General features: G+C 48.8%; 1 protein-coding gene across 1 annotated transcript; it reads right to left on the bottom strand.

The window, feature by feature from the left end:
• Positions 1–41: 41 nt before the first annotated feature.
• Positions 42–27,583, bottom strand: DPP7 (dipeptidyl peptidase 7). The gene is made up of 13 exons (XM_033077804.2): positions 27,429–27,583; positions 27,010–27,123; positions 22,764–22,903; positions 20,987–21,150; positions 14,757–14,892; positions 8,788–8,869; positions 6,804–6,970; positions 4,874–4,934; positions 2,973–3,091; positions 2,733–2,889; positions 2,363–2,427; positions 1,502–1,572; positions 42–872 (listed from the first exon to the last, which is right to left on the bottom strand). Exons 1-13 carry the CDS (start codon positions 27,505–27,507, stop codon positions 731–733), a joined length of 1,497 nt encoding a protein of 498 aa, XP_032933695.1. The 5' UTR covers positions 27,508–27,583; the 3' UTR covers positions 42–730.
• Between the last annotated feature and the right edge of the window lie 247 nt (positions 27,584–27,830).

Raw genomic sequence — 27,830 nt, 5'->3', positions numbered from 1 at the left:
ATATTTTTTATCTTCTTTGGTTATACTACCAAGCCATGAAATTATATCACATGCTTTAATAAACTTTTATATCACACAGTTTAATTTACTTACAATTGATTTTAAAAAGCTCCTGAAGATGTCTCAGTGGAAGTGTGCTTTACTGGTCACCAATACACAGCCCTTAAGTGACAGCAGTACACACCAGGATTCCTTTGTGCAAATCTTCATTCAGCAACTGGAATCTCTTGGATAAGTTAAAACTAAAACACCTCCAACCCACAGCTCTGGCTAAGACTGATAGTCTGTTTTAGATAACTGGTCACTAGTGGAGTTCACCATGATCCTGTGTCAGTCATGATCATACTGCTGCTTTTCTACTAGCCTTCTAGCATTTCCTTTTTCTCTACAAATAATTTAGTTTCAACCTTAAGGTGCCTCATGCAACCATCCTGATCAGGTCTGTGACGGTTCTTGGACCTTCGGCAAGCTTTTCATATTGCTACCCTTTGTAACAGCTCATTCTGAGCAGGGAAGCATGGAGCCCAGAAAGTGTGATTTTGACTTCTGTCAGTGATTTGGCCTTTTGCATTTCTTTTGATGCTCAATGAGGTGTAGGTGGGACACTTTGGAAAATGGAGTTCCCACCATCATGGCAGAGGAGAGAATAGTGTCCCAGCCAGCCTAGAACCAGTGCAGCAGGTTGCTGTGTCCTGTGGCAGCTGCACCCAGAAGTGCAGGGACAGAGGGCTCAGGGCCGGCTGCCTGCTGCAGTTCCTGCACCCTGCTCCTGCACCCACTCCATCCCTGCAGATTTCACCCAGCTGCTGATGATTCCAGCTTCAAGCTTGCGCACTTCTGTGACGGATGGGGGGTCAGCTGGGTTGTGTCCCCTAGGGATAACACAGCAGTGTCAGTTACTGGACAGTGGGTTTGCCTTCTGCACACAGCAGAGTCTGCGATTTTAGGGACGGAAACTGACTGGTTTGTGCTTCACATTTATGCCCTGGAAACCAGGTTGCAGTATCTGATCTCCAGTGGGGAGATCTCTCTCTGGAGGAGCTCAGCCTGGAGGAAAAGGAAGCTCAGGGGGGACCTTCTCACTTCTACAACTCTCTGATGGGAGATTGTAGCCAGATGGGGGTATGGCTCTGCTCCCAGGTTAAAAGGGACAGGACAAGAAGAAACAGCCTTAAGCTGAAACAGAAGAACTTTAGACCAGATAATAGGGAAAGTCTTTTAATGGAATGGGTTGAAAAGTATTGGAACAGACTACCCAGGGAAGTGTTGAGTTCACTATCCCTAGAAGCATTCAAAAAACTTGTGGATGTGGCACCTGAGGACATGGTGATGGTGTTGGGTTCATGGTTGGACTTAATGGTATTAGAAGTCTTTTCCAACCTCAACAACTCTATGATTCTGTGATTCTAAAATATCTCCTGGTTCATTGGGTTGTGGCTTGCTGAGATCAAATACTCAGGGTATGAGGATTTTGCTAGCCAAAGGAGAGTTCGGTACTTACCGGAGATCAAGGTGATGGGCACCTCCTTTAATGGTGAGTGCAATCAATGAAGGGCTGAGGCTGATGTTTATCTGGAAGGAGAAGGAGCAAAGACCAGTTATCACCAACTTACTGGGAAGAACTGGACTTGAGTTCTGAAAACTGGAACATGATTTGGGCAAGACCAAGGAAAAGCATGGGAAGACATCCTTGGTATGGTGGTATTCACAGCTAACAGTCTGAATGAATCAGATCACCTGTCCCACATGAAGGGAGTGTTTTCTGCAAGGTGGGAACTTCCAGCTGATTCCAGCACAGGCAGTTGGATGTTAGGTCTCCCCTTTGGGCCCATGCACCCTAAGCAGCCTATTCCTCCTGGGATTCCAAACCAGCCTAAAACACTGAGCTTCTGTATTTAATCAGGAGCTCAACTAACTCAAAATCTAATCCTGGGTAATTTTAGATTGGACACTAACAGCACTCTGAGATTTTGTTGAATCTAAGCCAAAACATGTCCTGTGTGCTGCTCATAGCACTCACCTGGTCTCACCAGGTGTAGTGTGACTGGAGAGAGCCAGGAGCACATGGTCAGCAGCACTGAGACCATGTGTGAAACACAAACACACAAAGCTGTGGTTCAGACCCTGGGTGTGCAGTAAGGACACTTCACTAATGTCTGCACTAGTGAAGCCACATTTGTTCCATCAGTATTCCTGGCTGGTGGACACTACTCAATGTGTCTATCATTAGTGTCCCAAGGTTACTCAGTGGTTCACCTCAGATAAAAACTGAATTGCCAGTGCTGCTCTGAAAGGGAAGGAGGGCAGTATGTCACCTGCAAAGGCTGCTCTGTGCTCAGGGTACAGGAGTGCACATGCTTACCCCGCCACCAGCCCATGGATCCAAGTCTCCATTTGAAAAAATGATGTTGCTTGCACTTTTCAGGTCTGAAATTGAAAGAGTTCATAATTGAGAGGTCTCCTTCCTGCCCAGTTATCCAAATGTGTTTTCTACTGCAGTAAACATGGCCAAGAACAGAAAACACTGAAGACTTGAACAAATTATTGGTAGTTTTTGTCTTCTGTCCCAAAGAGATACAGAAAGGTTTGTTTGGCTCTAGTCAGCACAAGGCTATGACTTTCTGCCAGGACTCAGTGTGCTACGCCTGTCTTCATGGGGCTCAGCTGGACAGAGGGAAACAGGGAGACAGCTACAGGGTAACACACAGGGACAAGCAATCAGCACAACTCACCTTTTCCCCAAAAGTTTGTCTGCAGCCAGTATGCTCGCGGCTTCACACGCCACTTGTTCCAACAGTATTGCTCACGGATGGCCTCTGTGAAGGCCATCTCAGGGAACATGTCGGTCACATTATTACTATTAAATGTTAAGTTGATCTCTGTGCAAACCTAAGATAAGCACAAGAGCTGTCGTGGGCCAGGGGCATAGCCAGGACAGCAGCTGAAACCTGCTGGGGGCTTCAACCCCTTACCTGGTAGTCCCAAGCCTCTGCATCCAAGCCAATGCCGCAGCCTGTGGGGTCAGCACAGGACTGGTACAACTGGTATATGTCATAACACTGTGCCAAGCCAGAGGAGTTGTAGAACACCCCTGCCAATTGGAAACACAGCACAAAACCAGTCAGCAACTCTGCTGTCTCACCCTCTGCCTCCCACATGAACTTCATGGCCAAAATCAAGCCAAGGGCTGAGTGAGTATGCAAGGATGGGACAGAGCTCACAGAGCCTAGAACTGTGCAAGGTTACAATCCAGCTTTATGGCAAAGCTTTTACATGGCCTGACAAATTCCTTCAGATGACACAAACTTGGTTACTGCTCCTAATTCAATGCAATATTGTCCTGTTTAGACAATTTCCTTTGTAATGGGTTAAAAGCCTGGATAGAGAGCAGGCAGGGTTTCAGCTCTGCCAGGTTCAGCAGGTCCCTGTGGCACCTTGCTCAGCTTACTCCTCTGGTTTCCTAAGACGAAAACTCCTTCCAAGGTGTGCCATTCTGGTATTTTATTCAGTTTCTTTTGAGGCTCTGATTGCTAAATGTGGATCAAAAATTTGGCACCCTGAGCCCTACAATTGTCAAACAGATGCTGGGAACCCTAGTTTCCTTCATCATGAACCAAGCAAATCTGATGTGACAGCAATATCACTTGAGATATGATGGGTAAGTGCTAGTCTGATTCTCTGCAGAGGGAAGAATGGATTCACATTAAGGAGACAGAGTATTATTGCCCTGGAAGCAATCTGTGGACAACACTAACACCATTCACCTGTGTCCAGTTCAGCATCACAGCCCATGGCACTACGCTCTACCTGGCAGGAGGTGGGCTGATGCAGCACGTGTAGAAAAAAGATGGTGTTTTCCTGTATGACACAGAGGGGCAAGTATGGAGGAAAGCCAGTCCCCTGGCTAAAGTTCTAGTGGATCATTCCTCTTGTATGATTAAACTCCACCAAATGAATGCAGCTGGGGAGATGGGGAGAGGCACAAGGTGCTTCCCTGCAACTGGGAGGAAGAAATCCACCCTTGGCTTATTCATCTCAGACTCCCACTCTTTATCACAGAAGAAGTACCATGTGAATACATCCAGTAAACCTGACAGCATTTGCCAAGAGATTAGTGTTTTAACAATGCTTCTAGCTGCCAGCCAAACATCTTTAGCAGTGATTTAGTGATTGGAACATTCTTGACTTGGGGCACATATCATGCGGAAAAAAATTAAATACCTCCCAGTCATTCTAAATTGCATTAAACCTGTAAGAATTCCTTAATTTTTTCTTTCCCTTTCATTCAGAATGTGTTTTTCTGAACAATGACCAAGGTAGAAGTCATTTTTAATAAGCAACTTAAGAGATTTTATGAGGAACTCTTCAAAAGTTCTTCAAATTCTATCTCTATTAATAATTTCCTTACAAACATTGCTGGCTGACAAAATAAGTGCTCACAGAGATAAATGTATATGTGTGTATACACAGTGTATTTAAGATTGCCTTGCCCCTGGGTTAAGGCCACAGGACTCGTCCTCAACAAGGAGCCCAGAAAACTTCCTTCAGTGAATGTGCACTGAGCCTGTGACTGCTAGAGGCAAAGCATGGGTAAACTTCTAGAAAAGAACTAAGTATTTCAGAAGTCCACATCTCATGGACAGACAACAGGCTATGGGGCTGCAATGCCTGAGAAACACATCAAGTTAGTAAAGGTGAGAGAATGAACCTGTGGGCCATTGTGAGATGTCCTGACAGATAAAATCAACAAGGGGCAAAATATCCCAGAGGGAGATCAGACCAGCTCCCCTGTCACAGCAATGTTACAGATCAACTGATAGGAGCTTCTAGAACACATGGTGGTACATAAAAAATCAAACTGATATTAACTCACCGACAAGAGCAGCCAAGCCTTCAATTGGGTCTTTGTGGGCAATAATTTGTTCACAGCCGACCTGGGTGAGAGACATTACAGGCAAATGGCAGACAGAACCAGTTACAGTAAATTCACGAATACAAGCCGCACTGAGTATAAGTCGCATCGCTGAGTGTTGGCAAACATTTTGCTTTTTGTCCATAAATAAGCCGCACCTGAGTATAAGCTGCTCTGTCGTTCGCAGCGAGGACCCGTGTGCAACAAAGTTGCCAATTAGTAACAGAACTGCAGCAGGGCGGGGTTTACTGGCTCGGCTTGGGCTGTGCAGGCTTGGCCCGCTCGGGGCCGCCGATGGGGCCAGGTGGCCCAGCCCAGCGCTGCCGCTCAGCGGGGCCGCTCGTGGCCGGCCGCCACCTCTGGACTCGCTCACCCTGGCCCGGCGCTGCCCCGTGGTGGCAGGCAGGGACAGAGCCCACCCAGCTCCCGCGGAGGCGGGTGGGGGGGATGCCCCCCGCTTCCTCCCTGAGCCGCGGCTGTGGCGGCACGGGGCACCCGCCGCCTCCCCGAGCTGCGGCCATGGCAGCACGGGGCCCCCCTGTCTCTCCCCCGGGCTGCGGCAGCGGAGGGAAGGAGAGAGCTCTCCCGCCTCTCTCCCCGCCCCCCATGCTGCCTGCAGGGAGCCAGGCTGCACCCGCGGCGCAACAGAGTAGCAATTTGTAACAATCGCGAAATGCCGGCTTTTACTGGCAGGCGCTCGGCTCGGCACCCTGGCTGGCACTTCTGAGGTTGTAAATGTCAGAAAATTATTCACATATTGGCCGCTTCTGAGTATTAGCCGCATGTCCAGTGTGGGAGCAGAATTTTAGTCAAAATGGTGTGGCTTGTATTCGTGAAACTACTGTACCTTCTGGAAGGGCTACGCTGGAAGACTCATTAAAATTATCATTTACATATTTTATGGTTCAGCAGCTTTCCAAAGGCCTAATTGCAACAGGTCTTGAAGTTTTTAGCTTCCTCCCCCGTAGCATCAAAATTCATAGAAGCAGGGAGACAGAACAAGGGCAGACAGTTCCTTCACCAGGTTAGGGAGCTGTGGAGGGCACACAACAGTTCCTCCTAGAATCAGAATATTTTAATGCCCTTTGCAGGGAGTGGGGGGAATGTGCAGAATAATTATTTCCATTTTAGAGGTCATTAAATAGACCCTAGAAGGAAACTGGGGGCTCAGTGGAGCCAGAGGCAGCATGTCCAGAGTTCTAGTGCAGCAGAGCTCGTGTGACCTCTTGCACAGTTTGTTCCAGGTAGGACTAGAACCCTAAATACCACAAAGCCAGAGGCAAATGAAGTCCCATGGGCTTGACAACACACCAGAAAACACCAAGAATTGCAACACCCTCTGGGATCAAAGGTGGTACCTTTCAAACACAGCTGGTGTCTTAGAGGTCTTTGTAAACACCTGAGAACTCGGCCCTTTTCCTACACTTTGCCATCTTTGATTCTCTTGAAAGTTCATGTTTTCCAGTCCCCATAGCAACAGGTTTTTTTTCTGCATTATACCTGAGGTATGTCTGCTTCCTGGGCAGTACTTTAAAAAGAGCCTGATTTTCACATCTCCATCCCTACCCACCAAGAAAAATACATCTCTGAAAGTATGTTGAGATGGGTTCAACAAAACTACTTTTTTCTTTTTTTTAAAGCTACAAGTTTTTAGTATTTAAAAGCTGAAATCAACAAGCTTGCACAGGTGTTTGTGTCTAAGGTAAAGGCAGAGCAGGATAGGAGTGACTCCAGCAAACCTCACAGCAGTCACCATCACAGAGAAGTTTCAATTGTGTAGATTTACTGTCAAACTGGAAGAGCTGCAACATCCATCACTGCTGCCCTGTGACCATCACCAATGGTGTCTGCCTGACAGTGCCCTAAGCCCCACTCACACCAATGTCCTCACCTTCACTGGATTGGCAGGGAGGTCACCCATGAAGTGGGTTTGGTATGGATAGTCCATCATGGCCATCATGGTGAAGGCATTTCTAGCAAACCCAAACAGTTGGTAAACATCCTCCTTGTCAGAGATCTTATTGCATGTGGTCATTTTGCTGCTGATCTCATCATAGGCTGCAAAAGAAAGGAAAATAAAAGATACAAACTTGAACAGAGGAAAGTAACAACAAGCTTCAGCATCTTGTTTCACTCAGAAGTAAGAGGATGCTGTAACATGAGATTTTTAGTGGAAAGGACACATTACACCTGAATTTACACATGTGAACTGAATGTTCAGGCACAAGCCTCCCTGAGCAGTGTCACAACCTCATGTGGCCCACAGCCCATGTTCTGCCCCTCAATGAGCCACTGATACCTCCCTGGGGAGGCTGGAGGAATCAGCACCTGCTGAGTGCCTGAACTAGCCCCAGCTGAAAGAGTGAGCAGAACAGCTTGGTATAACCTGTCCTTGCCAGTGCCCTGATGACTGCTCCTGCAGGCCCCTTCCCTGGCAGGGCAGCTGTGTTCTACAAGGCAGGCTCCCCAGGCAAGCTCTCAGTGCCCTGATGACTGCTCCTGCAGGCCCCTTCCCTGGCAGGGCAGCTGTGTTCTGCAAGGCAGGCTCCCCAGGCAAGCTCTCATGCAGCAGAGCAAGAGCTACATATAGGACCCAGTGAGATTCAAAAGCTGGAAAAACTGGCAGGGAAAAAAACCCCAAAAACCTAAAAAAATCTTTTTAAGAAGAAAACAAAAAAAACCCCAGCTCTCCAAAAAACCCACCACCACACCCCCTCCCAAAAAAAAACCCCAAACCAAAACACGAACGAACAAATAAAAAGCAACTTCTTGGGAGGAGGGTGCATCTGCACTAAGAACTGCCAGATGAGAACAGTCCTCACATAGGACTCTCAAGACATGCCTTCAAACATCAGTGGGATGCAGAGGTCAGCTGGAATCATTCCTTCAAGATGTACCTGTACTCCTTTGCTTTTCTGCTGTGGAAAGCTGCTCCCTTCATTTTCATTCTCCACATTTTGGAGTCACAGTTCTTGTCCCCATCCTACTCTACAGTTGACCACTAGAGCATGGCTGCCTTTCCTTGGAAAAGCACGCTTGACTCTGGATACACACTTGAGGCGTGAAGCTTTAAACATGACCACCTTACCCCCAGTTGCAGGAAGTATGGCCCCAGACAGAGCTGGAAGAGCTTTACTAGTTAGCAGTAACATTCTTCCTGCTATGACCCAAAGCCAAAATGGCGTTTTGATCCCTGGGCTCCTCTGGCAGTTCCACGACCAACAGCAACTGGGAGGCACACAGCTCCTGACACACATCATCACCAAAGCTCAAGACAGACCCAGAAGCCACGACATTTGTCCCAACACCATGCACAGCTTCTAGAAAATGCTGCATCAGCCCATGGCATCTGATCCAGCTTACTTAGGAACCATTGCAGAGGTCTTCACCAGTCTGTCCTAACTGTCCAAGACTGGAGATGGAAGGGACTTGGATGATTGCTTCAGGACCTAGACTGCCCTCCAGTCTGTCCAGTGAGCTGAGCCATACAGCTGTCATACCCACCAGAACAACTCTTCATGGTGTAGATACTGAAGACAAGTATTTGGTGAAACATATGGCTTTGTTAGCATAAAATACTACGCATGTGGTTTTCACCTGCAAGTGGTTTTTCACTTTGGTGCAGAAAAAAATGGTTTCATTAACACTGTGCAAAGCTTTGCAGAGCTACTTATGTTTCTGTGTTGATTACCAATTTTAGTGCTAACTGAAATTGTTAATAAAAGTCCATTGTGCAAGCAAAAAGAAGCAGCCATATGGGCACCTGCACTGATTTATCTAAACAAGTAGCTGAGGTAAAGCTGTATCAACTTTTTTCCCCCGTGGCTGGGAATGCTGGCTGACCTTGGGAGCTATCTGCAGGGCCCCCTTCTTACCTCCACCCAGGCACAGGTCCTTGATCTGCTGGAAGGCTTTGCGGACAGCTGTGACACAGTCTAGGCTGGACTTCTGAAAATCCTGAAGGGACAGAAAAAGTATGAGATGAGAGTTTCCCACAGGAGATACCTGAAGAGGCTGCAGTGGAAAGAACTGCCAGAAGGACCAGAAGAAGACAGTGGTTATTGGCCCGCTGGTCAGCACCTCATTTGCATTTCCAGGACCAGTGACACCAGTGCTTCTGCCTTGTCTTCCAGACAAGCATGTCAGCATGTCTCTGCAGAAGCCAACATGCTGCACAGCTCAGGCCAAGCAGCAGCTGTATCACCAGGTCTGGCTGGGATGACCCATCAAACAGAACACTCTGCCCTTCTTGAAGCATCAGACTGAACGTGAAGCAGCAAGAGAATATGAAGCATGCCTCAGAGAGAGAGGCAGACTGCAAGGGTTGTAAGGGTTTAGTTGTTTTTAAACACAGAGCAGAGTCCTTGAAAATGCACTTTGTCTGTGAGAAGGAGCCACAGGAGAAGTTGATTATGCATTGGGAGTATAAGACCAAGATCTTTGTTTCTTCTTAAGCCTGGTAATGGCCTGCCAAAGGACCATGTCCTTTTTCTTGAGAAAACCATTACTGATCCTGAAAAAGCACCCTAAGTTAGGTTTGAAGAGCTATGGTTGGTTATGGTGGATCAAGTTGTTTCTGAGATTGAAGGCCCTAGGAACCCAAGCTCTTTCTCCTCTCTCAAGTTGTAAAGCAGGTTAGATCTGCTGGCAACCAGTGTTTTGTAACAAGAAAAATTATTAGGGGTCTTCTGAGGTCTCTTTACCCTGCTAGAGCAAGGTAAGTAACCACTAATCACTAGCTAGGCATTTTTCTTGTAAAGACCCACCCTCAACTAAAAAATAGATTTGGGACTTTTCTTCCTAAATCTGCCTTAATCTGATAATTACGTTTAAAGAAATCATTGTAGGGTTTTCCACAGTTTACCTGGGCATCCCTTCAGGAGTTCCAAATATCCTTCTCTATGTGCTTATTGATCTTCACCTACTAATGGCTCTAACTGGACTGTGAGGATAGTTTGGCCTAGGACAGAGGAGCAGGTCTGCTCTGGGTGCTGTGATGGCTGAGCTCTCCTCTAGGCACTGCTGGGCTGCTGCCAAGTACTGCTTGGCATGAGGATCTTTTTAAGTTCATCCCCAGACCCTTACAGACCAGAAACAGTTCGGCTTAGCAGAGGCAGGAGAAATTGCAGCCATTCCATGTGCCTTCATTGGGATTAACAGCTCTCATGGGTGTTCTCAACAAGAAAAATTCTGATTTCAGATGCATAAATTGCACATCAGAGCAACCTCCACACTGAAGATGGAAGGGGGTACTTTGAAACCACAGAGTGCTTGCTTAAGAGCTCAGGCCAGAGATTGGCTTACTGCTGCAGAGAAAATAGATTTATAAATTATTTGGAAAGTTTTTTCACGTGAAAAGGTTAAAGCCCTAAGTTTGAGGGTGTGTAATGACTCACAGAATATTCACAGCTGAAGCAAGACAGAGATGCTGAAAGGAAGTTAGCTTCAACCAGGGAAGAATTCCCACACCAGGGCCTGTTAGCTGACTAAATTGGAAGGAGTAAGATTAATGTATCTCTACAAACAGACTGTGAATCTGCTTGTAGATAGGGCCAGGGACTTATAAATAGGAAATAACAAAAGAAACTATCAGCTCTAGAAAATGTTACTAATTGACATGGACTGTTGCTCAGCCAAGTCCATGTTAAATTCCTGAACTTAGAGAAAAAGAACAAAGGCTTAAGAGAATTATGAATAGTGTTTTGCTTTATAAAAGAAAAAAAAAAAGAGGAGTGCACAGCAGAGGGGGACACAGAGTAGGTGATTTGGGAAGTCTGTACCTTCCAAGTACCTCAGCCAATGGGGAAAGGAAGTGAGTGATGCATTTGGGAAATTAAGATAAAAAGGGGGCTGTGTCCCCCAACCATTTAAAAGACCCCATAAAAAATGCCCTATGGCCTCTCCCTTTATTCAAATAAAATTACAGGACTCCTCTGTCTCCTTTTTGGACAGAAACCTCTGGCGCTGTGAATGTTTCCACACAAAATGGTATTACATTTTTTGTTTGAAAATGTGAACTCTAAGACAAGATGTCTATTATTCTTTTATGCACTTAGGAGTTTCAAATGTGTTTATTTTCATATAACAGTCTCTTCTTTATATTTACTGGTAAAGCCATCTGCACAGAAAAGTAAAGTCTCTGCACAGACACAAGTCATTCATGTATATAAATAAGAACAAAGAGACCAGAAGTTACATAAGGTGTGGTCCTTGAAGTGGAGAATAACAGCAAAGTAACACAAGAATGACAAGAATATGTCAACAAAGATGAATCACCTCCATACCAGAGGGATGGGGGAGAAGAATGCTAAAGTGGCCCAAGGTAACCTAAGACTAAGCAGCAAGGTAAAAATCACCCCTGAGACATCTCATGTGCCAGTGTCAGACCACCTGGTATAGTGAACCAAGCACTGACTGAAGCATGTGCAGAAAAGCACTGGTTAAGTTGACGAGTGAACAATTTCTGTGTAACTTCTTTGTTGTAACTTTTATAAAAGCCTTCAAACTCGCCAAAGAGAGGTGCAAGCTTAATGAACTATAGCCTAGCAATAATTCTGGGCAGAAAAGCATGAAAGGTCTCAGCTCTGTGTGCTCACTGGCTCCTGCCCCAGGTACAGACCATAGCCCCAACTGAGCAACAAAGGTACAGTAACTGAACAACTATAAAACGCACCCTTTTGACTTAAAATTTTGATCGAAACCTGGAAGTGCGCCTTATAACCCGCTGCACCTTATATATGGACAAAGTTCAGAAATTTGCCAACCCAGAAGTACGAGCTGCGAGGCGCGCCAGCCGCGCGCCATGAGAAACGTGCGCCATGAGAAACGCGCCAGCCACCACCGGGGGCGGGCGGGAGTGCCGGGGCCCGCGGCACGGGGAGGGCGCCTGGGGCTGCGTTTAAAGGCTACGCCGATTTGTGAAAAATGTTTGCAAATTGAGCACCTGCCAACAAACCCTGCAATTTGGTGATTCATTACTAATTCATTACTTTGTTGCACGCGGATCCTTACTGCAAAAAAAAAAGTACAGTAATTTCACTATAAGGCGCACCCTTATGACTAAAATTTTTCCCTAAACCCGGAAGTGCGCCTTATAGTCCGGTGCGCCTTATCTGATCTACAAAGTTGCAAAATTTTCCACCCCGGAAGTGAGAGCCGCGAGGGGGGGTGGCGCCGCGGGAGCGCCGAGTAGCCATGGTGGGGCAGCCGCGGGCAGTCCCAGGCACAGGGAACAGCGTGGGCTGGAAGGCAGAGGGCGGCCCCGGGCAGCCCCAGGCATGGGGAGCAGCGCGGGCTGGAAGGCAGAGGGCGGCCCCGGGCAGCCCCAGGCACAGGGAGCAGCGCGGGCTGGAAGGCGAGGGGCGGCCCCAGGCTGCCCTAGGCACAGGGAGCAGCGCGGGCTGGAAGGCGGGGGGCGGCCCAAGGCGGCCCTAGGCACAGGGAGCAGCGCAGGCTGGAAGGCGGGGGGTGGCCTCGGGCTGCCCTAGGCACAGGGAGCAGCGCAGGCTGGAAGGCGGGGGGCGGCCCCAGGCTGCCCTAGGCACAGGGAGCAGCGCGGGCTGGAAGGTGGGGGGTGGCCCCAGGCGGCCCTAGGCACAGGGAGCAGCGCGGGCAGGGAGGTGTTACTACTTTGTAACTTTGTTGTGCGCAGCGTCCTGAGCCGAGGGGCCACAGCACGATAGGGGCCGACGGGACCACAGTGCTGGGGGCAGCGGCGCCACAGCTGATAGGGGCAGGCGCAACCAGCGGGGCTGCGGTGCTGGAGGCAGCGGGGCCACAGCCCGATAGGGGCCGACGGGACTGCAGTGCTGGGGGCAGCGGCACCACAGCTGATAGGGGCAGGCGCGACCAGCGGGGCTGCGGTGCTGGAGGCAGTGGGGCCACAGCCCGATAGGGGCCAACGGGGCCGCAGTGCGCCGAGCCGAGCGAGGGATGGGAGGCAGGGCAGTTGGCGCCAGCGAGCCGAGCGAGGGATGGGCGGCAGGGCAGTGGCGCCACCGAGCCGAAAAAGGGACAAGGCGGCAGGGCTGCTCCGCGGAGCCGCGAGGGGGAACAGCATGGTGCCACAACGGAACCACGAGGCGGAACGTCACGGCAGCGGAGCCGATCTGAGCAAGGGACAGGCGGCAGGGCGGCGGCGCCGCCGAGCCGAAGCAAGGGACGGGCGGCATGGTGGCCGCGCTGCCGAGATGGGCGGCACGGCAGGAGTGCCAAGCCGAGCGAGGGTCGGGCGGCATGGCGGCGGCACCGCTGAGCCAAGCGAGACATGGGCAGCATGGCAGGAGCACCAAGCCGAGCGAGGGACGGGCAGCATGGCGGCGGCGCCGCCGAGCCGAGTGAGGGACGGGTGGCAGGGCGGCTGTGCCACCAAGCCGAGCAAGGGACAGGCGGCACAAGCAGGAGCACCAAGCCGAGCGAGGGACAGGCGGCATGGCGGCGGCGCCGCCGAGCCGAGCGAGCAATGGGCGGCAGGGCAGCCGCGCCACCGAGCTGAGCAAGGGGACAGGCGGCATGGTGGCGGCGCCGAGCCCAGTGAGGGACAGATGGCATGGCAGGAGCGCCGAGCTGAGCAAGGGAACGGCACGGCAGCTTCGCGGAGCCATGAGAGGGAACAGCACCACGGCAGAACAGAGCCGCAAGGGGGAGGCGGCCCCGTGGCTGTGCCAAGCCACGCCAGCCGGCACTGGGGGCGGGCGGGAGTTCCAGGGCCCACTGCACGGGGAGGGCGCCTGGGGCTGCCTTTGAAAGCCTACACCGATCTGTGAAAAATGTTTCCAAATTGAGCCCCTGCCAGTAAACTCCACGATCGCGGGTTTTCGTTACTAATTCGTTACTTTGTTGCGCTCGGCACGGATCTTCGCGGCAAAAAAAAAGCGCGCCTTATAGTCCGGTGCGCCTTATCTGATCTACAAAGTTGCAAAATGTGCCGGCTCCCGGGGGGTGCGCCTTATAGTCCAGTGCGCCTTATGGTCGTGAAATTACTGTATACCTTATAGTCCGGGGTACCTTATATATGACAAAGTTTGGAAATCTGCTGACACCTGGAACTGCATCTTATAATCCGGTGCGCCTTATAGTCGTGAAATTACTGCAGTTCATACAAAGCCACCTGTGTCACCCAGATCTAGAAATTCATGTCAAAAAAGAGGCAGAACAGACAACATCACAAGATTCCAGTACAACCAGGTAGTACATGTCCTTCCTTATAAGATAAAATTAAGTCAGTTCTAACACCAACTTTTCACAGCTTTATACTACAAAAGCCACATTTAAATTTTAGTTTGAGTGATCCCAGAACACCTTGCACATTTTTAGTTACAAAATGAAGTTTTCCAAGTTTTTCACTGAACTGCAATCACCTTGGACTGGGCTCCTCTGGCAGTTCCATGACCAACAGCAACTGGGACACACACAGCTCCTGACACATAGCATCACAGAGACTCATCACCAAAGCTGTGAATGGTTGTTATTAATACAGCATTTTGGGAGGGGATTTTAAAAATAAATTATCTAAAAGGGGTTCAGCCAGGCACAAGGGAAAAATTTCAGGCTGCAATACAGTCAAGCCACTAGAAATGGGAAAGTCAATTTTTAGTGGTACTAAAGGTACTGGCACAGAGTTTTGCTGCTCAGAACAGCACCTTTGAACCCTGAGCTGCCCCAGCCATGGCACAGCTCAGCCATCCTGCAGCTACTGCTTTCCCTTTCAGGTTGCCACTTAATTGTGCTCCCTGCTTAGCAGTGATGCTGTGAAGACAGGTATCTATTTAAACACCTGGAAGAGAAAAAAGAACAGCATTCCTAAAGGAAGAAAATACTGCTCCTGAAAAGAGATGTTACTTACCGCTGTGACATCTCTGAAGAACTGGGTAGGGTCTCCAAGCCCAGCCACAGACAGCAGAGGAGCACTTGCGGCTAATGCTCCAGCCACAACATTTGGGTATTTCATCCTCAGGTAAGCACTCAGCATTCCTCCATAGCTACCAAGGACAGACAAGTTATTTCCTTTAACAGACAACTTATACTGTAATAACTCAGAAGTTCAGGCCAACATTTACAGGCTAACCCAAGGTAACAGTAAGCTCATGGATATCTGTGATGCTTCATTTTCATGCATGATGTTCATGGGTATCTGTGATAGTTTGTGCCTCATCCTCTTGTTGATCCAGTTATGGCCAATGAGCAGCACACAGTACTCTTACTGATCTTTCCCCAAATGCTCACACCAGCTCTGGTGGGAACAAAGCAGCTGTTTGCTTCTGTAGACAAATGTAAATCTTGCCTCAATATCTAACTTTGCACCATCCTGACCATGTCCAACAGCTTCACAGCAGAGCAAAGCAGGGTTTGAATGAAGCACTCACTGTACATTTTGCATACAGAATAACAAGAAGTAGTTAGAACTAGTTAGAACTTTATCAGGCTTCTGGCAAAGGGTGTCCCTGAACATGGCAGAACAGGCAGCCCTCTTGACTCCTGGAAAGTGGAGACTATCCATGCTGGGCACCCCAAATAATGCTGCATAGTTGATCAGCACAGATAGAGGGAAGGGGAAAAGTTAACAAATTCCACAAGAAAAGTCTACCTTGGTAGTTTCAGTGCCAGGGCTACAATCTATACATGAATCAAGGGCTGCTACATAAGATCCAAAGTGACAGAAGTCATTCATTTGCTAATCGTTGCAGAGTTCCTCTGAGGCCATGGGGGTGGCAAATGACATTCCCCAAAACACAGGTGAAACCTGGTCTAACTCCAAGCTTAAAATCACTCAATCTCCCTCCCCACCACCTCAAGTGGTTCAGTGAATACCATTTCCACAACACCCCCAACGTAAAGCAATTTTCATTTCTCCAGCCCTGGTCCTGGAGACAGGCATTACCTGAAACCTGCTCCAAGTACAGTAATTTCATGATTACAAGCCACACCCTTTTGACTAAAATTTTGGTCCCAACCCGGAAGTGCGGCTTACACTCAGGAGTGGCTGATATATGGACGAAGTTATGAATTTTGCCAACCCGGAAGTGCGAGCCCGCAGCAGCCCCATGCCGAGCTGGAGCCCACCCGGCCCTGGCAGTGGGGCAGCGGGGCCGATCCGAGCCCGCCTGGCCCTGGCAGCGGGGCAGTAAACCCCGCGATCCCGCAATTCTGTTACTAATTGGCAACTTCGTGAAAGTTGCGCAAGCATCCTCACTGCGAACGAAAGTGCAGCTTATAATCCAGTGCGGCTTATATATGGACAAAGAACAAAACGTTGCTGACACCCAGAAGTGTGGCTTATAATCGGGTGCGGCTTATAATTGTGAAATTACTGTAATTTCAGATTGATTTGGAACAGTTATAAACACCAGAAGTGGTCTGTTTTTTCTCTTCTCGGGCAATGCTATGCTTCTGCAGCATTGCCATATTTCAGTGTTCTTCATTTGAGTTTAGTGTGTTCAGGGCTGCTGCAGACTGAACCCTCAATTACACACAGAGAGCTGAAGTCTAACATGCAGCCAGCTAGGATGTTTTGCGGTATCCCTCTCCCATCTTCCTATCCCAGGACAGCTTCTGGCCCTTCCTACTCTTGCTACTGTCCTGATAGTCACATTATAAACCCCCATGAGATCAACAGTTCAGTCACCACAACCAGCTGAAAGCTTAATGATAACTACCATGTCAAATGCTTTTTAGCTCACTGCAATTGAATTTGAAGGCCTGTACTTCCGGAAGACTTCTGAAGGGAAGCATCACTCCTATCCATCAAGAAATAAGGACATCACATCCACCCTCCTGCAGCACCATGAGCAGTCTGAGAAAGGACTGCTGCATGGAACCAAAGAGCAGCAGAGCAGAATTATGAAAAGGCCTACAATGAAAATGGCTGGATGCATTAAAGAGGCTGTGTTTAATAAAAAGCTGTACGGTCCATGAAAGAATATTTAACCAATTATTAGTTTCCTGTATTTCCAAAGTAAAATGTTCTGATCCTGCAGGAGGAATTTCTCATTTTCATAGAATCATAGAACATGCTGAGCTGAAAGAGACCCATCAGGATCCTTGAGTCCAACTCATGGCCCTGTGGAAGACACTCCCTGAGCCTGGAGTGTTGTCCAAACACTTCTTGAACTCAAACAGTCTTGGTGTATGACCACTTCCCTGGGAAGCCTGTTCCAGTGCTCAACCACTCTCTGGGTGAAAAACATTTTCTTGATATCCAATCTAAACCTCCCTTGACACAGACCCATGCTGTTTCCTTGAGTCCTGTCTCTGGTCATGAGCAAAGAGATCAGTGCACCACAGGATACTGAAGAAGGCAATGAGGTCTTCCCTCAATCTCCTCTAGGCTGAACAAACCAAGTGATCTTAATCACTCCTTATAAGGCCTCCTCTTCAGACCCTTCCCCATCTTCATCGCCCTCCTTCGGATACTCTCTAATAGCTTACAGTAATTTCACGAATACAAGCCGCACCAATTTGACTAAAATTTTGCTCCCACACCGGAAATGCGGCTAACACTCAGGAGCGGCTAATATGTGAATAATTTTCTGATATTTACAACCCCAGAAGTGCCAGTCAGGGTGCCGAGCTGAGCACCTGCCAGTAAAAGCCGGCATTTCGCGATTGTTACAAATTGCTACTCTGTTGCGCCGCAGGTGGAGCCTGGCTCCCTGCAGGCAGCATGGGGGGCGGGGAGAGAGGTGGGAGAGCTCTCTCCTTTCCTCCTCTGCCGCAGCCCGGGGGAGAGAGGGGGGGCCCCGTGCGAGGCGGGGGCCCCGTGTCGCCATCCCCGCGGCTCGGGGAGGAGGCGGGGGCCCCGTGCCGCCATTGCCACGGCTCGGGGAGGAGGCAGGGGCCCCGTGCTGCCATCCCCATGGCTCAGGGAGGAGGCGGGGGCCCCGTGCCGCCATCCCCGTGGTCCGTGGGGTAAGCAGGGGGGCTCCTGTCGCCGCCTGCCGCGGCAGGAGCAGGCAGGCTCCGTCCCCGCCCGCTGCCGCGGGAGCGGGGGGGGCTCCGTCCCTGCCTGCCACCACAGGGCAGCGCTGGGCTGGGGTGACCGAGCCCAGTGGCAGCGGCAGCCGGCCACGAGCAGCCCCGCCGAGCGGCAGCGCTGGGCTGGGCCACCTGGCCCCATTGGCAGCCCCGAGCAGGCCGAGCCTGCACAGCCCGAGCCGAGCCAGTAAACCCTGCCCTGCTGTGATTCTGTTACTAATTGGCAACTCTGTTGCACACGGGTCCTCGCTGCGAACGACAGAGCAGCTTATACTCAGTTGCAGTTTATTTATGGACAAAGAACAAAATGTTTGCCAACACCCAGAGATGCGGCTTATAGTCCGTGCGGCTTGTATTCGTGAAATTACTGTAATGTATTTTTTTACATTCTGGTGCCCAGAATAAGGTAAGGCCACCCCAGTGCAGAACACAGCAGGATAATTGCCACCCTGACCCAGCCAGCGATGCTGGGCCTAATGCCCCCTAGGACATGGTTGGCCCTCCTGGCTGCTAGGGCACTATTGACTAATATCCAATATGCCACTGGACCCTCATGTCCCTTTCCACAGCTGCTCTCCAGCCTCTCGTTTCCCCACTCCATACACACAGCCAGTGCTGCCACATCCTAGGTGAAGAACCCAGCACTTGCCTTTGGGAAACTTCATAGGGTTGGTGGATTGTCCATCTCCCTGATTTATTGAGGTCTCTCTCTGCAGAGCCTCTCTGCCTTCAGGGGAGTCAATGGCTCTTCCCAGTTTAGTGCTGTTGGCAAACTGACTTAGTATTCCTTCAAGTCCTGCATCGAGATTGTTAACAAAGATGTAGAAGAGCTGAGAGCTGAGGACGGAGCCCTGCAGAATCCCACTAGTGACTGGACAGCCTGGTGTTACCCCAAACACTGTAACCCTTTATATGACCAGTAAGTCAGTTACTCACCCATCATACGCTGGACATTTTGTCCAGAAAAATCTTTGGGAGAGATAGCATCAAAGGGGTGGTTGAAGTCCAAAATAATGACATTTACTGGCTCTCCTAGATCAACCAGGTGGGTTACCTCATCATAGAAAGAAATCAGGTTCAACATGCAGGACTTTGCCCTCTGGAAGTTGGCTGTGACCAATGACTGCGTTGCCCTCCAGGTGGTTTTTCAATACCTCCCAGAGTAATAGTTGCCATGATTTTACCAGCACTGAAGTGAAACTGACAGGCCCATGGTTTGCAGGGTCCTCCTTCGTGCCCCTCTTGAAAACTGGGACAATGTTTGGCAGCTTCCAGTCAGTTGGGATCTCTCTGGATTCCCAAGACTACTCAAAAATCATCAAGACGGGTTTTGCAATGACATAGCTCTTTGCAGATTCTTGGATGAATCCCAAGAGATCCCATATATTTGCAGGGATCCAAATGGAGCAGCAGATCCTGCACATGCTCAGGGTCAACAGGGAATTGATTATTCCTGTATTCATGGTCCTCCACCTCAAGGCACTGGGACCCCTTTGGTCTGTCAACCATGGTGAGGACAGAGGCAAAAAGTGCAATAAACACCTCTGCCTTGTTTCTGTCCCTGTTTGTGAGATGACCATCCTCATCCTGGAACATGCCAATGCTATTTCTATGCTGCCTTTTGCCATTAATGTATTCAAAAAACTCTTTTTTGTCGTTCTCCACAGTTTTGGCAGCTTCAATTCCAATTAAGCTTTAATCACGTGAATTTTCTCCGTATAGCGGGGAGCAGTATCTCTGTATTCTTCTCATACCACCTGACCTCACTTTCATCGGGCATACAATCTCCTTTTTCACCTTATTTTCAAGAGAAGATCCCTGTTCAGCCAAGATGGCCTTCTGCCTCACCTGCCTGACTTTTGACATTTGGTAATTGCTACTCCTGTGCCCTTAACAGGCAATATCTAAAATGTAACCAACACTGATGGACTCCATCACTTACAAAAACATTTTTCAAGGGGACTCAATAATACTCTGAACAGCCTGAAGTCTGCTGAAGTCTCTCCTCATGGCCAGAGTTGAGGTTTTGCTGGCACTTCTCCTCCTGTCAACACGATGGTTTCATGGTTGCAATTCATGGGCCAAAAGAGCCACCAATCCTCACTTCACTCACAAAATCCTCTCTGTTGACAAGCAGTAGATCAAGAAGGGTATCTTTCAGATTCTGCTCCTTTAAGAACTGTGCCATAAAGTTGTCATCTGGGTTTTTCAGGGAATCTTCTAGATCTTCTAGGCCTAGACTGTACTACCTATGTGATTCTCCCACTTGATTTCTGGCAAGCTGAAGTCACCCAAAAGAAGGACACAGGAAGTTGACTTGAAAGCATCCTTAGTTCTTAAAAGACTAATTTGTTGGTGTACTTGGCCTGTCTGGGAGATCCAAAGTAAGACTCCCACAGTGACATCTGCATTATTTATTTGTCCTTTGATTCTTATCCAGAGGCTTTCAACTGTGCCATGGACAACTGTGAGCTCCAGACATTCCATCCCTACCACTACATACAATGTCATCTCTTCTGCCCTATCTCTCCTGAAGGGCAACCATCCAACAGGGCACTCCAGTTACATGACTTATCCTACCAGACTTTGCTAATGGTGCCAAATCTCTGGGCTTGGGCCAAGGCTTTGAGCTCCTGTTGTCTGCTCCTCATATTGCATTTATTAGTGTAGAAACATTTCAGGTGAGGTTCACTGTAAGCAACACCTCATGAAGCAGATTGAGGGACCCCATTAGTGCTTGTTTCCTCAGGTTTGGGCACACCATCCCATTGCCCATCACTGGCAAGCCTGGTATTTTCCCTTGACCCTTTCCAAGCTATTTTTTTTCTGCAGTTCTGGATGATTCAGACATTGAAGAAGCTTAGAAACAGCCAGTCAGGGGTGCCTCTCCAAAGCAACCACAAATGGAGACTAATTCCTGATGGGAAAGCAGAGTGGGACCCAGTGATGAGTTCATGGGAGCTGAGGCACAGGCATATCTGCTCTCAAAAGGATAGCTTAAAGCTCTGCATTGAGAACTTCCCTGAGAGCAAGAGATCTACAGCAGCATAACTCTGGCTGGAAAAGGATGCAGAGAAGGGAAGGAGCCCACACAACCCTTACCTGCCTCCGAAAGCGATGACAGGGCAGTCTGCAGCATCAAACTGCTGCTTAAGCTCAGTAATGAGCACTGCATAGTCAGCAAGGGCTTGTTCGATGGTGAGCAGAGCAGTCTTCTTCAGCTGTGTTGACTCAAGTCCAAACGGAAGAGACTTCCCATAGTACCTCTGAAATGAAAGATACACGCTGTGGCAATGCTGGTGTGGATCCCCTCTGCTTTCCCACAGAGCTGGGCTACAGGAGCATTAATAAGAAGAGAGAACAGAGCATGAGGTGTCCTCTAACTTGTCCACAACTGAGGAAGTGCCTTTTCTCCTGCACCTGATATACAGATGCCTTCAGGACAGATCATGGAGTGGATAGCCAGTGCATGACAGCTTCCTCAGTGGGTGCTAAAGTGGGTTGTCAGCATTTGTAGCTCTCCTGAAATCCCCAACTACAAAAGGGAACATGCCTAAGATGATAGATAGCAGATTTAATACTGTAGTTTGGGAAAGGCTGGCTTGAGACTTTGCAGGGTAGACAGATTATAGTAATTTCACAACTATAAGGCACACCGGAATATAAGGTACACCTCCGGGAGTTGGCAAATTTCCAAACTTTGTCCACATATAAGGTGCACCGGAGTATAAGGCGCACCTTTTTTTTGCAGCGAGGATCCGCGCTGCATGCAACAAAGTAACAAATTAGTAATGGAATCACACGATCGCGGGGTCTACTGGCAGGTGCTCGATTTGCAAACATTTTTCACAGATTGGTGTAGCCTTTAAATGCAGCCCTAAGCACCCTCCCCGTGTGCAGGCTCCGGCACTCCTGTCCGCCCCTGGCACTGGCTGGTGAGGTGCGGCTCAGGGTGGCCACGGCTCGCGGCTGCCGCGGTTTGGCTCAGGGCTGTCCGTGGCTCGGGGCGGCGCAGGACAGTTCGCGGCTGCCCACGGTTCGGGGTGGCACGGACTGCCCGCAGCTCGGGGTGGCACAGGACTGCTTGCAGCGGCGTTGCCCGTGGCTCAGGGTGGCTCGGGACAGCTTGGGATTGCCCGCAGCCGCCCACTCCCGCCCACACCGCGCAGCTCCTGCCGGCCAGGGCTGCCCGCTCCCTCCCTCCCTGTGTGGTTCCTGTCAGCCAGGGCTGCCTGCTCCCACCCACCCCACTCAGCTCTTGTCAGCCAGGGCTGCCCGCTCCCTCCCTCCCCGTGTGGCTCCTGTCAGCCAGGGCTGCCTGCTCCCTCCCTCCCCGTGCGGCTCCTGCCGGCCACAGCTGCCCGCTCCTGCCCCCGCTCGCGGCTCGGCGCTCCCGCAGTGCCACCCCACCTCGTGGCTCAGCTCACAGCTTGCACTTCTGGGTTGGCAAATTTCCCAACTTCATGCATATATAAGGCGCACCGGACTATAAAGTGCACTTCCAGGTTTGGACCGAAATTTTAGTCAAAAGGGTGCACCTTATAGTCATGAAATTACTGTAACTATTATCCAAACAAAGTATCTCTCTACTTCAACAAGGAATTTAAGGCCTGTAGAATCTACTTACAAAAGCAAATCATTTGTGGCATAGGCTGTACAGAAATATCAGTCCTGGAGTGCTGGGAGGTATAGTAAAAAATTACTCAAAAGCCATGATTATGTAAAGAAGATCTGTTGTCAAGGGGAGAAAGCCTATAGCAGGTCTGACTCAGCTCCATAGCAAGAAATGGTACCACTATTCCAGACCTGCAGAAAGCTGAATTCGGTAACGCTGAACAGAACAGGGCTCTAAAGGATGCATAACGACTAAAATACTCACATGTTCAGCAAAAATGACAAGTGCTTGCTGTTCCTCTGCCAATTCAAATATGAAGTCAGAGTTCTGAGCAAAAGTCCAGATGTCACCCTCATTGCCAGTATAAAAAAAGATGGGTCCAAATCCTTTCTTCCAGAACTTTGCTGAGGCAATTGAAAGAAAGAAATTAAAAATGAAAAAAACAAAACAAAAAAACCCCAAAACCAACCAAAACAAAACCAACCAAAACAAAACCAACCAAAGACAAAACCAACCAAAGACAAAACCAACCAAAGACAAAAACAAAAAAACCCCCAAGAAACAAAAAAAAACCCCAGAAAACACAACAAAAAATATATGTATGAAATGAGTCAATTTTTGGTGACTTTGGGCAGGAGCTTAACAAGGAAGAACTTTGTGAACAAGCTGATTCCTGAGACCTGAGCTGGGACACAAAGGTGTTAGAAAGTCCAGGCTCCAGAAATCTCTCATTTGGGTGGGAGTAAATAAAAGCTTCCATGAGATTAGTACATGGTCTGAATATTTCACTTCTGCCTGAAAAATACCTAAAATCTCAAGTTCTGCAAGTCCTTTGCAGACAGCTGCCCCCCAAAAGAGTGATTTCCCATTTATATACCCTTTTTACCTCAACTCACCCAAAACACTTGCACAGCTCAATTTTCACACAAAACTGACATTAGGGAATTGCCTGCATCTTTCTAATGCTCCTGTTGGGATGTATAAAGTTGTAAATCCCATATCATAGGATGGTTTGAGTTGTGGGGGATCTTCAAAGACCATCCAGTTCAAGACCCCACCACAGGCAGAGACACCTTCAACTAGACCAGATTGCTCCAAGTCCCATGGAATCTGGCCTTGAACACTTCCAGGGATGAAGCAGCCACAGCTTCTCTGGGCAACCTGTGCCAGGTCTTCTCCACCCTCACAGGGAAAAAATTTCTTCCCTATGTCCAATCCAAATTCACTATCTGTCAACCATCACCCCTTGTCCTATCACTACTGGCTTTGGTAAAAAGCCATTCCTCCTCTTTTTTCACAAACCTTCTTTAAATACTGGAAGGCCACAATAAGGTACTGCCCAGAGCATTCTTTTCTCCAGGCTGAACAAACCCACTCTCTCAGCCTGTCTCCAGAGCAGAGGGGCTTCAGCTATCATGAGACAAGAAAAGCTTCAGACGAGCCATGCCTTAGCCTCAAATTTGGCAACATTTTAAATTTAATTAATCACTCTGGCTCACAGTTCTAATGACAATAAATCAGATCTACTTATAAAAATAAATTATTTCTTAAACAGACAAAAGATTGAACAGACAAAAGATCTTAATCAGAATTACTCACGACACAGTATAAAATGAAACTACTAGTCAATAACTAGTTGATAACTATAAACCATAGAACAGTGCACTATATGGAGGTATTGATGTTAAAACTGGCAAAAGAAATAGTATTGATTAGGAGTCAAATGTAATTTACCACCAAAATGGCAATACCTTACACAGATTCCTTAACTCAACCATGAAGTAGATATCCCCACTCACGGGAGAAACTCCACACATTTTGAGAACACATATATATTTTACCAGATTTCTGCTTTGTGAAAGTTTGTGGTGGTTTTTATAGTTGTAAAGTGAATGGCTACCAGTCAGTCAAAATCCATCCTATCTTGTCAGATCTCACTTGAACCAATAACATATCTATCGGCAGCTGGGAAATACCAGACCAGTGTTAACCCCGTGGTCCAAAAAAACTCACAACAGAGCTTGTCCTGTTTGAGTTATCTGACTGGCTAATGAACAACAGACAAGCTCTTGGGAGAGGGTGAGGTGTTCTGCTATACCAGCTCTCAGATCATCTCTGGGGCTTCCTCTGGACTCATTCCAGCAGCACCACACCCTTCTTGTGTTGATGACCGTAGACCTGGAGGCAGTTCTACTGGTGGGGTCTCATCTGAGCAGAGGGACAGAATTCTTCCAAACACCTGCTGTCCACACTGTGGGGCAGAGCCCAGGATATGCTGGCATCTGTTACATATGTAACACACATGCACATATGTGTATGTATATAATATGATGATGACATAAGAAGATGATGTGCTTTAACTTCAGATCACTTTACAACTGAAGGCAAATTGAGTCTGGCAGGACAAGCTGAGCTGTGATGCCAACACTGGCTTATCTAACAAACAGCTGCTCTAATGCTTGCTGACTTTAACAAACATTTGATTTTAGCTTAATCATAAATTGCACAGGAATAAAGAGGGATAATAAATAGTTTTCTTCAATGACAAACCAGAGCCCACCAGTTAAGTGTTGATTTCAACACATCATCCAAAGAGACCCTGCACAGCAGCTGTCCTATGGATGTTGCTGCCACATGAGGCTGTTCCCATGAACAGAGAAGCCCACATTTAATTCTTGGCATTCTCAGCACAGAATTGCCAAAGCCAAACTTGATTTGGAATGGGCTTTGAAACCACTCTTTAGTGAAACTGCTCCTCTTCATTAACAAAGAGGCCAACTGACTCTCTGTGCTGCATTTGCTTGGGGTATTGGACAGGTAACTCAATATTCTCTTTCCTCTGGCTCTTCTCCTGATATGTATGCTTCATGGCTTCTGGAGTAAACAACCATCACAGGAGCCAAAAGCAAACCAGATGGGCTCCTTAGAAAGGTATCTATTTTTAGATTGAAATCCTGGGGAACTGCCAGCTAAACTCAAGAGTATCAGATCCCCTGTTGCGAAATTAGTCTTCATTTTCTTTCTGATAATCTGAAAAGTCTCATATTGCACAAAAGAAAACAGTAGAAGAATTTTGAGTAAGAAACTCTCTATAAACCAGCAGAACTGCAATGTTAATATCTTGCTCCTCACAAGTATTATTCAGCTCTGCTCAGGATTCACAGATAAAACATAACACTTTAAAAGAAAACAAATAGAAGTTGCACAATGTTTTAAACCATGTAATACAAACATTCTGTTCAAAAAGGGCCACTTAATTAATGAAATCACAACCTTTGGTATGCTCTCAAAATTCACTGCTATGTCCATATCTTCGGGTTGAACTGATCCATGAGTTCAATCCTGGTTTCCTGAATCCTGAATTCATACCTGGTGAAACTCGGCACAGGTGCTGAACAAGCTGCAGAACAACAGGCAATGTGAAGGTGAGCTGCAGCATCTGAAGACCTCAATGCATCTGGGAGGCAGCAGCAGGTGGGCACTAAGTTGGGCAGTGCTCACGTCTGTTGCTATTCCCAAGTCCACATTTGTGCTCTCCCTGCAAATTGCTCCCCAATTCCTCTGTATAGGCAGGGTTGAAAAACATGTGACATTGGTTATGGAAATTGCTGTCTTTTTAGTCACATGCTGTTTAAAAAGGCCTTTTCTCTTTTACTCTCAGTGAAGGAAGACGCAGCTGGCTCCTTGCTGGCAGTGCTTATTGTTTGGTATGGATTAAGCTATCTACAGTTGAACGATTTCAAATAACGCAAACCACTGACCCAAGAGGAGTTACCATCACTCCTAAAAACGACTGGCACAGAGTACAACATTTAAGTCACTATCTGTTTTTCCTGACACATTCAGAGCACTGAATTACATGCACTTGCAAGAGATGCAGGTTCCAACTGAAGACACACACACACACACACACACAGAGCCAGCTCCGGTGCAAGCGTAACACAGCTCCTGCTTCTAGTCTACTCTTGCTCCAGAGCAGCCAGTCCCCACAATCCCCTCTGCACCACAGCCAGAACAGAAGGCAAGGAGTGAATTCCAGACTGGTTTATGCTGGAAAGCACCTTAAAGCTCATTCAGTTCCACCCCTCTGCCATGAGCAGGGACACCTTCCACTATCCCAGGTTGCTCCAAACCCTGTCCAACCTGGCCTTGGACACTTCCAGGGATGGGGCAACTACAGCTCCTGTGGGTACCACGTGCCAGGGCATTTCTACCCGCACAGGGAAGAATTCCTTCCTAATATGCAATCTAAGCCTACTCTCTTTCAATTTAAAGCCAGGCCTCCTTGTCCTGTAAGTACGTGCCTTGGTAAAAAGTAGATGAAAAGGAGAGTAGGATGTAAGTAATGCTAGGAAATGCTTGGCTCGTATAGGGTTGGCCTTTGCTAACATTGATTCTTGGTTGCCCAGTGCTCTAGCTCCTGCTCTATCTCGGAACAGAAGGTACAGAGGTAGTTAAAGCTTAAGCATAAAGGAATCCAGCCTAAAGCTACAGCACCCATGGAACTTACCTGACACCAGGTACCGCTGCGGGAAGGTCTCGTTGCCGCCGGTCTCGAAGCTGAAGTGGTCCCGCACCTGCGGGAAGAACCGCTCCTCCAGGCCGGGCCGCACAACCCGAGCAGCTGGAGGAGGCATCATGAGTACAGGAGAAACCCACAAACAGGCGTTGTCACCCGGTACGGCACAACCCAGCCTGGGAACCGGGGCCCGGGGAGCTCGGAGCGCCCTCCCCGTGCTCCCCAGCCTGGCTGAGGGCTCCGGCCCAGTGAAGCTAGTTTGGGGTCTTGCCCGAGGCCTGGAAAAGCTAGCTGAGGGCCCCGTCCATAGGAGGGCCGGGGCTCTGGCCGAGGAAGGAGGAGGTCAGGCAGAAGGGTCCGGCCCGAGGAGCAGGGGGGACAGGCAGAAGGGTCCGGCCTGAAACACCCACCAGGAGGGGGGTGGGCAGACGGCAGCGGCAGGAAGGGCAGGAGCAGCAGCAGCGGCAGGAGCAGCGGGAGAGGCCCCATTACAGCCACTTCACCGGCACCACAGAGCAAGCGCTGCCGCGCAGCCGCCAGTCACGCGGCCCGCCACTCCGGGATCACGTGGTGAGCCACCGTCCCCTCACGTGACCCCGCGAGTTCCGCGCCCGCCTAGGGTTTGTCGTTGCGGCCGGGCCAGGTCAGGTTGGGCCTTCGCCTCCTGAGGGTGGAGGTGGCTGTGGCGCTGTCTACCGCAGAGGCTAAAAAAGTAGCGGATGTGGGAAACTAGTTCTGTAATTTGCATCTCTGGCAAAGGCTACCTGGTCACTCCATCCTGTGTACGCTTAGGTCAGAGCTGGGAGAATGAG

The sequence above is a fragment of the Catharus ustulatus genome, chromosome 21 (genome assembly GCF_009819885.2).
Source record: "Catharus ustulatus isolate bCatUst1 chromosome 21, bCatUst1.pri.v2, whole genome shotgun sequence".
In the NCBI taxonomy this organism is placed as follows: Eukaryota; Metazoa; Chordata; class Aves; order Passeriformes; family Turdidae; genus Catharus; species Catharus ustulatus.
This window is presented reverse-complemented; position numbering and strand designations above follow the sequence as displayed.